Here is a 12020-nt window from a genome sequence, read left to right as displayed (position 1 = left end):
TTTTAAAACCGCATGTGTTTTTTGACGTATTGCTCAAAAACGCCACGTGTGCCATCACCCTAAGGGTGAAGACACACATGGCGTTTTTGGGCCGTTTTTACTAAGTGCGTTTTCAGATCGTTAAAAACGCATGCGTTAAAACACGCATCCGTTTTTTAAAAACGCATCAGTTTTTTGAAAACGCATGCGTTTTTGTCAGTTTTTCATTGCGCAATTTTGGAAAAACGGACAAAAACGCATGCGTTTTTTAACGCATACGTTTAACGATCTGAAAACGCACTTAGTAAAAACGGCCCAAAAACGCCATGTGTGTCTTCACCCTCAGGCTTCATCCATGCCCTGAGTAGCCTCTGCAGATCCGCCTCACTCCTTGTACATGGCACCTGTGAATGTGGAGGAACGTCTTGCACAGTGGCTTCTGGCGCATCAAAAATTTGTGTGTTTTAAGCTGCCTGCAATGCTCAGTAGTCTAGCTTTCTAAAGCCAGTGGGGACCATGGAGCAGCACCCAGAGGCTAAACAACATTTACTTTAATGCAAAACACTGGCTGTGTGTTCCCGATAGAAATGCCAATGCGATCGGGCCACGGCCTGCCCCGGTGGGTGCGGTTTGGTCTGCATTTGCAAACGCACCAAAACACAAGGGTGGATTCACAAGTTCAGCTTTTCAGATGCAGATGTAGAGTTGACATATTGAGAAATGCTAACCAGGAGAGGAAGGGGGGGCGTGGAGTTAACACAAAAACTGCATCTGAAAAACTGAACGCACCTCAAGTGGGGTTTAAAAATGCAAATTAAAGGGGGTCTGGCCAAAACTCATATGCATTTCCAACATGCGTTTTGGCCAAAGCCACTCATGAAAGTGCCGCATGGGAATCCACCCTAAGGCTACCGTACAATGTGTTCAGTTCAATGGGCTGCAAACAATGACCCCATGGACCATTGTTAGCTGCTGAGCGGCACACCCAGCAGATATTCTAGACTGCACGGGGCTGTGGAATTGACAGTGCTGTGCACAAGCAGGTATAAAAAAAATAAATAAATAAAAAGTCGGGATGTGATACAGCTTTACTCAGATCAGAGGGGTTATGAGAGAATCAGACTATTTTAATATGTATTTTTCCACCATATTTCCATTCCATAGGGCCCACAGAAGTCAATGGGAACTTATAAAATACAGTGCACCATAAGCTGCCATATACTTCTTGTATCCAGAACCACCGGTGGGAGGTGCATTCATCATTTTCCACCCCACCGTATTATGTATGGAGCTGTACGGTTGCAATACGTCCAATATTTACGGCCAGAATACAGAACAGACCGTACAGTCGTGTGCTTGAGGCCTTACTGCAGACTACCAGACAGCTTCCTGTGGCTGTATTTACTTAACCCCCTTTCAATGGGTTTTGTTTTTAATTATTTTTACCCCTACAGGTTACAAAATATTTATAGGTCCTTAGGAAAATAGTGCATTTAAATTTTGTGTTACCACTTACTCTCCATTTGGTTACTGCATTCATATAGTGTACACATTTCCTAAGTAGTTCAAGTGATATTTCATTTCAGGGGTCACAATAGTTGTATTTAATGTCATACATGTAATAGGAATGGAATGTAGAGAAGATAATAAAATATGAGCATTTTGCTTCTTCGTTTTCTGCATTAATTTGCACTATTGATTCCTGCAAGGTTTATTAAATGATTTACCATTTAAACTTTAAAAGGTGATCAATAAAGATCAAATCTTTTATTAGACAAATAAGACAAAAAAAAAAATACAGCCACTGGATATGATGGCCAGAGTTACCATCAGCTGATAATCCGTTGGTACCAGCAGGAAGGACAGCACCACATCAAACAAGATAACCATGCTGTAGAGGGAAAAAAAAATAATTGAAAAATTTGTCAACAAGGTTTTTTTCTTTTATTTTTATTCCTTTTTTGAAACAATTGTAAAATTCAAAAGAAAATTACTTTATTTAGTTTTAAAACAAAAATAGGTAACAATTTCTGTTTAAATGGACTGTTCCCTGGAGTGTTAAAATAAGGCTCCGTGCCTTAAGGCTCCACTCACTAAATGTGGTTCAAATCCATTTGTCACCTACCAGTAAAATGCCAGAAATCCCAAAAGTCCCTTTAAAACTAGTAGGAACAGAACCACACACTGCCCAAATAACTCTTAAGGTGTTTTCCCACCCGTGAATAGGGCCTAACTTTTCTTTGTGGGGAAAACCCCTTTAAATGTACAGGCGGTCCCCTACTTAAGAACACCTGACTTACATACGACCCCTAGTAACAAACGGACCTCTGGATCTTGGGGATTTACTGTACTTTAGCCTTAGGCTACAATAAACAGCTATAACAGTTATCACTGATATATAGTAATGAAGCTTTATTGCTAACCCTGGTTCTAATGACAATCCAACACTTTTAAAATCCAATTTTCACAGAGACAAAAAAAAATTTGGCTGGGGGCTACAATGATAAAGTATACAGTTCCGACTTACATACAAATTCAACTTAAGAACAAACCTACAGACCCTATCTTGTATGTAACCCGGGGACTGCCTGTACTTGGCGATTTCTGTGACACTACAGACCTACAAAACATCTCAGGAGCTGATACATTTGGAATGAAGGAATGAAGGACATAGCATAATTCAAAGTAGAAAATTTTATGTGATGTGATCGTTAAGTGCAGTGAAGTGCACAGTAGTTATAAGATTAAGATTATGGAACAAAATGCCACAAAAAGCACACACAACACCAAACACACCCACAAAACAAACAAACCCCCCCAAAAAAAAAAAAAAAAAACTGTCCTTGGAAATACACAATACAGAAGAAGCATAATCGGAACCCAAAATGTTAGGTGTCAGATGATGGGGTCCCCTTACTTTTTCTTCCAGACAAAGGGAAGGGCGACTTGCTTTGAAGCTGGTTGAGTTTGCTAGCCAAAAACGTGAAAGGCTCAATCAAGGTCTTTCTGTCTGTAACCGAGACTTCCCAGATTTTTACTTTTTCCCCTCTTGCCCAATGTAGTGCCATTTCTGTATCCACTTGTCTGTGTTCTGCCAGATCCAACTTGTTGCCCAAAACAACAGTGACCATCTAACAAGACATAAGCAGAGAACAAGGAGTTACTTACAAACCAAACATTTTCACATCCAATTCATTAGCACAATACATGGCTCAGTGTTTTTTTTTTAATCTAATCTAGCAAAATACACAAAACTATACTACGTATACCATGGTCCTTCATTTTAAACAGTGCAACAGTAGTAGTTATATTATAATCTGACGTTCCTGCTCTCACCCTGACAGGATGATTTATGCTGTTATATGTTGCGTTATTTTAGTTGTTGTAAACAAAACTTTATACCTATTCACAAGACGTCTGGGGTTCCCACCAATCACAAGAAGGGGAAGAATCGGTGTTTATTGAGGAATGATTGCTGCGGTGTACAGCTGCTCCATTCAAAGTTTATGGCACTAATGAAGATCGTGGAGTGCTGTACATGGCTTTTTTTATTTTATAAATAACGGTGCACCAAATGCATAGTAATATGAAAACGCATGTCTTCTAACTTGCACGTCTAAAACGCATGCGTCAGAATGCCACTTGTGAACACGCCCTCAGAGGAAGCCACACATTTATCCTGGCCATAGACAGGTGGCCTGCTAAGTGCTTTAAGTTGATAATTTCATAGAAGAATTCTCTTTTCAGCTGTCAAATAAACTTGAATTTCAGGAACATCTGTTGCACTATGTGACCAATCACAACGATAGAACCCCCAGCATACCTCCTGCCGCTCCGTAGTATTGGACATTACTGAGCACCCTGTTCAGCTATCCTCACCACTCCTATTCACTAAGGGAATGTCAGAGATTGCAAGTTTCATTATCATAACGTACAAAATAGTCATCACATTAATGGTTTTATACTTTGGCTTTATTTTGTGGGTAAAGTTTTATCATTTGATGCCACTTGTTTTGTACAATTAAGAATAAAAGTGATAATAATCATTTAATATAAATTAGCTGTATTGGAACAAATACATTTTTGTTCCTCTGAACTAGATTAAAAACAGACAATAATGGAACAATCCTATTCTTATTAAAGCTGTTGGATAAAGTGGACACGGGTGTTTATGAAATTTGGATTGAAAAATGAAAACAACTTTATTTTACCTCCTTTTTATCCCGGAAGCGGTCCACGTCTCTTTTTAGTTGTTCTACCTTTCTGAATGATTCCAGGCTGTCCACGCTGTAGACAAGAATAAAGCCATCGGCACAGGAGAAGTAATGCCTGGGCAGCTCTGTGTCCTCCTGTAGTCCTTGTGTGTCATAGAGCCGCAGCTGCTCCTTCACTCCACGCTCGGTTTCCACTGAAGCAATATATACATCTTCCAAAGTCTCAATATTTTCTTGACCTGCAACAAACCAAAAATGAAATATATATTATATATACCTCCAGTGAACCACTGGAATAGGCATATCCATTCCTCTCACTGATGGTATATACTTGCTAGAGAATGACACCGAATAATCCTATAATATACATTACTACTGGGACATCCTGACATGTGTATCAGAACCTATAGATGATCTACACTGCATGGGGGCTAGCAAACATGATAGGTCATCTAGTCTTTGGTAAAAATTAGAGGTCTAGTTCGATTCAGGTTTTCTACCAATTAAGGTAGATTAGGTGCTTCCATTGGACATGAGGATAGCCCTGGGGCGTGGAGAAGCTGGAGATGAGGCTACACGGCGCAGCTACTCCAGTATCCTCTTTGATCCTCCTACCAGATATCTTCGGTGCGCAGCTACAAGGAGCTGCGTGCCCTTGTCCGCAAAGCTGGAGTTCTGGCTCCTGCATTCGCTGCATAGCACTACTTCAGCCCTATGCAGTGAAGAAAGAAGCAGTAATAAACTGCTTCTTCATAGGGTCTCTGGCTGTATCCGACAGCCGAAGACCCGCTCCTGCAGTCAAAAGAAGTCACTGACCAGCGGGTGTGGGTCTGGAAAGAGTTTTTTTTAAAAATGTACAGATTCACCACTGATTTAAGTCTGGATTTTAAATGGATTGTGTGAAGAGAGTCTACATATTTGTGCATGTTCTCTTAGGCCCCTTTCACAGTACCAAGTGTGATGCATCCAACTCACACCGCACTCAATGTTTACCACAGTCTCCTAAAAAAAAAAAAAAAAAAAAAACAACATCAAAAGTTACAGCACATAGGCCTTTTTGGAGTAGGGAAGCTGACCTGAGTGAAGTTGGCCCCCCCACCTTGTTCAAATCAAACAAAATTGGTGTCAAACGTTTGTGCAGCAAAAATTTTCATTTGTGCCGCTATCGTTTAAGATATTAATGAGAGTTTCCAGAGGTCAATCAGCCCCCCCACATTGTCCAAACCAAACAAAACTGGTGCCTAACAATTCTGCTACGTTTGTGCTGCTTTTGTTTTGAATATATGAACAAAAAATTAAAGGTCAAAAGTTCAAGCAGCCCCCCCCCCCACATTAACCAAATCGAACAAAACTGGTGTCAAACGTTAGTGCAGCAAAAATTTCCGTTTGTGCCGCTATCATTTTTAATATATTCTTACTTTTTTCCAGAGGTCATCAGAGTTCATTTCTTCCAAAGTGCAATGTGTTTGCTAGCTCCCCCTGGTGATCAAACTAGGGAAGTGTCACCAAGTTTATTTTTTACCAGTTCATCCTAAACACCTTTAACCTATGTAAACACCTGAGCATACCGTAAAAATGATAGCGGCACAAACAAAATTTTTTGTTGCACAAACCAGCATAAACGTAGCACTAACATTTGACACCAGTTTTGTTTGATTCGGTTAATGTGGGGGGGCTGCTTGAACTTTAATTTTTTGTTCATTTATTCAAAACAAAAGCAGCACAAAAAAAATTTAAGCAGCACAAACGTAGCAGACTTGTTCGGCACCAGTTTGGTTTGGGCAAGGTGGGGGGGGCTGGTTGACCTCTGATGACCTCTGGAAACTCATTAATATCTTAAAAACGATAGCGGCACAAACGAAAATTTCTGCTGCACAAACGTAGCACAAACGTTTGCCACCAATTTTGTTTGATTTGAACAAGGTGGGGGGGCCAACTTCACTCAGGTGGGAAGCTGGGGTCAATTCCTGCTTAACAGTAAATCACAATACCTCTATTCAGTCCTATTGTGAACACTTGGCTAATTAAAATGCAGGGTTTATGTCAAAGTGAATTTGAATTGTCCCATGTTCATTTGGTGCAATGGAAAAACAGCAATGGAACCACAACAAAACATCTCACAGACAAGAAATGTATAGACTTACCAACTGTATGGTTTCCATAGAGCACCTGCTCAAGTATTGCAGTTTTTCCAACTGCTGCCATCCCACATACAACTACTCGACTTCCTTTCCCCATTACGTATCAGGCAATTCTGGAAGTAAACCTGTTGAAAAATTATGTTAACACAAGAGGTATAAGAGGTTGTATAATGGTCCAGCCATTCTTTTTAAGGGAACAATGTAAAATAATTAAATAAAAATTCTGCTGCTTGAACCAGCCATTGGCCGCCATCTTATTTACAGGGTCCAAGGTGAAAAAGACTGCAGAGAAGCAGTAAAGGGATTAGTAAAGGGTGAGTTGCCATTTCATGCAGTTAGTGAGTGTGATAGGCTGCCTACAGAGATGGTTTTTAAGAGCACATTTAAAGCTTTGGAGGGTGGGTATTAGTCTGAGAGTCCGGAGGAAGGGCTTTCCAGGGAATTGGAGCAACTCGGGAGAAGCCCTGGAGACGTGCATGGGAGGTTCTAATTAAGGTAGAGATTAATCTAATATCACTGGCAGATCGAAGAGTTCGGGAAGAGCAATGGACAGATTAGAGAAGAGAGATAGGAAGGTGCAGCATTATGCAGAGCTTTGTGGATGAGGGTTATTATTTTAAAGTGAATACGGAAGGCGACAGACAGCCAGTGCAGTGATTGGCACAAAATGGAGGCATCCATGTAGCGTTTGGTCTGAAAGATGAGCCTGGCTGCTGCATTAAGAATAGATAAGAGAGAGTTTAGTGAGTGGAAGACCGATTAGTAGGGAGTTACAGTAGTCTAGTCGAGAGTGAGTAAGTGCAATAATTAGCATTTTAGACGTTTCAATTGTCAGAAATGGTCGGTTTCTGGAGATGTTTCTGAGATGCATGCGGCAAGAGTGAGCAAGAGATTGAATGTATGGTGAAAAAGAGAGGTCAGAGTCCAGCACAACCCAAAGACAGCTGCCTGCTGCCTCGGTGCTATAGTGATCCCACAGACCGAGATGGAGAGGTCAGAGTTAGGTAAGTTAATAGATGGTGGAAAGACAAGAAGTTCAGTCTTAGAAAGATTACGTTTCAAGAAGAGAGAGGACATGACGTTAGAGACAGCAAAGACAGTTGCTGGTTTTCTGGATTAAAGCAGAGGTGATGACACCCAGCTATATACTTCTGCACGTAACATCAGGATAGAGATGATACTGGAAATCAAATCTGCTGATGGTTTGTCCAATGGGGGCAGTATAGAGAGAAGAGAAGAGGACCTAGGACTGAACCCTGAGGGACCCCGACACTGAGAGGAAGATGAGAAGAGAAAGATCCAGAAAAGGAGACACTGAAAGTGCGGTCAGAGAGATGGGAAGAAAACCACGAGAGTGCAGTGTCCTTTAGGCCAATGGAGCGAATCATCCTAAGGAGGAGCTGGTGGTCCACAGTATCGAACGCTGCCGATAGATCCTGAAGAATGAGGAGCGAATAGTCACCTTTGGATTTAGCAGTGAGGAGATCATTGGAGACTTTAGAAAGAGCAGCTTCAGTGGAGTGCATAGTACGAAAGCCAGATTGCAGCTACTACTACGCATTATTTTTTTCTAAAAACAAACTGTAATTTAAACAGATGTCATTAACTCCTTCATGTTCACCGACAAATATATCCGTCAGCGAGCTATGAAGGATGTATGAAGAGGGCTCATGGGGTGAGTCCTCTTCATACAGAAACAGGGTTTGCTGCATATTGTAGAAAACACCCACGGTTGGTGCTAGCAGTAGTCTTACAATATGGTAGGAAAGATCAGACCTTCTAGAGCAGTGGTTCTCAACCTGTGGGTCGGGACCCCAGCGGGGGTCGAACGACCAAAACCGGGGGTCGCCTAAAGCCATCGGAGCCGCAATTTTACAGTGTTTTTACTGCCAGTTGCATGGTTTGGGGTCACCACAGCATGAGGAACTGTATTGCGGGGTCACAGCATTAGAAAGGTTGAGAACCACTGTCCTAGAGGGTCTAAGAAATGTATGTATCAGTTTAAAAAAAATAAAATTATACGTTAATAGCAAAGTATCTGTCCAGCCATCTGAAAAAAAAAAGTTGCATGTGTTTACAATGTGTTAATATTCAGTTCACATAAATGTTAAGACTAATCATGCAAATTCCCTCTCCACAGCTGTTCTATTGCATTTCAAATTGCATTCTAAATGCTGCATTCACACTGTGCATTTTGAGACACAATCCAAAGGCTCTTACTGTGATCACACATTGTGGTGACATTGCGTTGGAAATGCCATGTTAACTCCCAACATGTGATCACAGCAGAAGCCTTTGGATTGCATCTCAAAATGCACAGTGTGAAAGCGGCCTGAGGGTGATGTCAGACGTGGCGCTTTGTCTGCGCTTGCAAACGCAAACAAAGCCGCGCCCACCGGGACGGGCCGCGGCCCGATCGCATCGGCGTTTCTATGGAAACGCCTGCGATTGGGAACGAGCCGCCGGTGTTTTGCATTAAATTAAGGCAAAACACCGTCCGCTCGTTCCCGATCACAGGCCTTTCCATAGAAACGCCGATGCAATTGGGCCGCGGCCCGCCCCGGTGCGCAGACAAAGTGTCACGTCTGACATCACCCTGAGGGTGATGGCACACAACCAGTTTTTCAAATGCAGTTTTGAAGCCAAAAGCAGGTGTGGATCATAATGGGTGAGAAATAATTGAAAGGTGCTGCTCCTCCTTATACTTTTACTCCATTCCTGGTTTGGGCATCAAAAACTGCATCAGAAAACTGAATATGTGACATCACCCAAAGGTGGGTTCAAACGTTGCGTTTGAAACGCATTACAACAGCTGATGAGAGGTAATTTGCCTAATTACATTACCATTTACATTTGTTAACGCAATGTTAATGCATGACGTGCGAGTTTACAATGCGTTTTGTAAACGGAAATGTTAACAGTGATGTAATTAGCAAATCACCTCTCCTCAGCTGTTGTATATGCGTTTTAAACGCAATGAAAATGCAGGTCAAAATGGAACGTGTGAACGCATCCTAACGGTGATTTTACACATGGCGTTTTTAGGACGTTTTTGTGCCGTTTTTAGATCGTTAAAAAAACGCATGCGTTTTTGTCTGTTTTGTTCCGAATTTGCACAAATCAAAACGCACAAAAACGCCCCAAAAACGGACTAAAAACGCCATGTGTGATATCACCCTAAGACGTTCATATGCATGCGTTAACATTGCAATGCAATAAAGGAAATCTCTAAGTTGAGTTTTATTTTTTTAAACATTTGGTCTGTGCCTCTTGGAATTTTTTTGTTTTTTTGGTTCTTGCGTGTTCTCCCTGAATGTGATTGCATTAATTTCAAAACAAAGACCACAAAACGCAACCATTTTCTAGTAATGCAACTACTTTAAGGCTACATTCATACAAACGTATGGGGGGGGGCATATATATGCTTATCGTTATCATCCAAACCTGCATCAGAAAAACTGAACATGTGAATACACTAAAAATGCACCTCACAAAAGGCAGATATTAGAAAACGCAAAGTTAAGAAACCAAATCAAGAATTCCACTTGAAAGTCAGAAGGAAGCAAAAATGCTGCATCTAAGATATAAATCCAGAACACAATGGAAAATGTAACCTGAATGCTACACGCATCCCTGGCCTGAGGCTGCGTTCACATGTTGCGTTTTTTCAACACAATGGGAAAAGGGAAGGGTCACCTCCTCCTCCTCAGCGTACAGCTGTACACCCGCCCAGCTGTAGGACTGTACTCTAAATACGCGCTGTGCACCATATACTTCCGTATATACATGCAGTAGGCCGAAGCAGTGGGAGGTGCATTCTGTCACCCATTCTGTAAAAAGGCATTTAGACCCTTCTTGAAGCTCTCTGCTGTCCCTGCTGTGACCAGCGCCTGAGGCAGGCTATTCCACAGATTGACCGTTCTCATAGTAAAAAAGCCCTGTCGCCTCCGGTGATTAAACCTTGGTTTCTCCAAACGGAGACAGTGCCCCCTCGTCTTTTGATTTGATTTAATCTGGAACAACTTACCACCATATGTTTTGTATGGACCATTCATATATTTATATAAATTAATTATGTCCCCTCGTAGTCGTCTCTTTTCCAGACTAAATAAATCTAGTTGTTTTAATCTTTCCTCATAACTAAGACCCTCCATACCCCTTATCATTTTTGTGGCTCTACGTTGAACTTATTTTATATGGATACGGTACAAAACGTTGCCATACTGTTGCAATACAACCCGTATTTACGGCCAGAATACAGCAGTATATACATAACAGAAAAGACCATACGGTCATGTGCATGAGGCCTTAAAGACACACTTAGGCCGCGGTCACACGTACCGCTAGACGTCCGTTCATAACGCGACGCTAGCGCACAGGGAGAGGTCCTTGGCCCGAACGCACATGCGTTTCCAGAGAAACGCATGCGATCGGCTTAACAATCGCATGCATTTCCCTGGAAACGCACGTGCGTTCTGGCCGAGGACCTCCCCCTGTGCGCTAGCGTCGCGTTATGACGGACGCTTAGCGGTACGTGTGACCGCGGCCTTAAGATATTGCACCAATAAAAACATAATTGCATACCTTTTTTTTTTAGTCTGACCCAGCCCTGCACAAACTACACCAACATATGTATGACAACTCCCTCTGCTTGTTACCTCCTCCCAATTGTCCTTTTATTGGCTGTCTAGGATGAGGGTGCGGTCACACGGTGCATTCGTGGACCGTTGTTGGTGCGTCTAATCCAGAGAAACGCATGCGATCGGCTTATCAATCGCATGCGTTTCTCTGGAAACGCATATGCGTTGGGCCAAGGACCTCCCCCTGTGCGCTAGCGTTGCGTTATGAACGGACGCCTAGCGGTACGTGTGACCGCGGCCTAACTGGGGCTCCCAGGGCGTGGTCACATGTTCCACTAGTGTCGTGTTCATATCGGGACGCTAGCACACAGGGGATAAGCACACGGGTTATGAACGTGATGCTAGTGAAACGTATGACCACGGCCTCGGCACATTCACAAGTTGCGCTTTGGTTGCGTTTTCATTGCGTTTTAAAACGCATTACAACAGCTGAGATGAGGTGATTTACCTAATTACATTACTGTTAACAAAACACATGTGTTAACACATTGTTAACGTATATGTTAACAATGTGTTAACACATGTGTTTTGTTAACATAGCATTAACAAATGTAAATAGTAATGTAATTAGGCAAATCACCTCTCCTCAGCTGTTGTAATGCGTTTTAAAGCGCAATGAAAACGCAACCAAAGCGCCACGTGTGAACGCGCCCTTAGGGATATATCGGACGCTGAGCGCGGTGACAACAACATTAACAGTAATGTAAGAAGGCAAATCACCTCTCCTCATCTGTTGTAATACGTTTCAAAACACAACCAAAACGCACCGTGTGACCACGCCCTGTGTGTAAACGCAGCCTCCGGCCAATTGGAGATTTGAGCGGTAAACTGTATGCCCTCCTATCTGAATGTACCTTTAATGGTTTGTAGTCCAGTAATCCGAACAAGAGTTATATGAACTCCAATCTCTATGGATCCTATTCAGTGTTTGAGGTTCGTTGGTTTCCATTTGGGTGACTTCTACGTGTTTCGGAGGCTATGCAGCTTCATTCGTCAGGGATCGTGTCCGTGATTTGGTAAATTCCTTTTGCAGCTTCCGGCTGCAC

General features: G+C 42.2%; 1 protein-coding gene across 3 annotated transcripts; it reads right to left on the bottom strand.

Moving 5' to 3' along the window:
* Positions 1-1674: 1674 nt before the first annotated feature.
* NKIRAS1 (NFKB inhibitor interacting Ras like 1) lies at positions 1675-10985 on the bottom strand. 3 transcript variants are annotated; one of them, XM_072153628.1, is made up of 5 exons: positions 10919-10985; positions 6338-6459; positions 4191-4432; positions 2897-3110; positions 1675-1870 (listed from the first exon to the last, which is right to left on the bottom strand). In XM_072153628.1, the coding sequence occupies exons 2-5, from the start codon at positions 6429-6431 to the stop codon at positions 1809-1811; spliced, it is 612 nt and encodes a 203-aa protein (XP_072009729.1). In that variant the 5' UTR covers positions 6432-6459; positions 10919-10985; the 3' UTR covers positions 1675-1808. The 3 variants fall into 3 exon arrangements, with proteins under 3 accessions (XP_072009729.1, XP_072009730.1, XP_072009731.1); XM_072153629.1 differs by having other exon boundaries at positions 6338-6461; positions 10923-10985; XM_072153630.1 differs by lacking the exon at positions 10919-10985 and adding an exon at positions 9949-10047.
* Between the last annotated feature and the right edge of the window lie 1035 nt (positions 10986-12020).

This window comes from Engystomops pustulosus, chromosome 5 (assembly GCF_040894005.1).
Source record: "Engystomops pustulosus chromosome 5, aEngPut4.maternal, whole genome shotgun sequence".
NCBI classification, from domain to species: domain Eukaryota; kingdom Metazoa; phylum Chordata; class Amphibia; order Anura; family Leptodactylidae; genus Engystomops; species Engystomops pustulosus.
This window is presented reverse-complemented; position numbering and strand designations above follow the sequence as displayed.

Excerpts from the sequence above, each read along its gene's own strand:
- NKIRAS1 (XM_072153628.1), bottom strand. The coding sequence starts at position 6,431 with ATGGGGAAAGGAAGTCGAGTAGTTGTATGTGGGATGGCAGCAGTTGGA. Across the intron at positions 3,111-4,190 it reads GCTTCCGGGATAAAAAGGAG|ATGGTCACTGTTGTTTTGGG; the intron begins GTAAAATAAAGT and ends ATGTCTTGTTAG. Across the intron at positions 1,871-2,896 it reads CCCTTTGTCTGGAAGAAAAA|CATGGTTATCTTGTTTGATG; the intron begins GTAAGGGGACCC and ends TTCCCTCTACAG.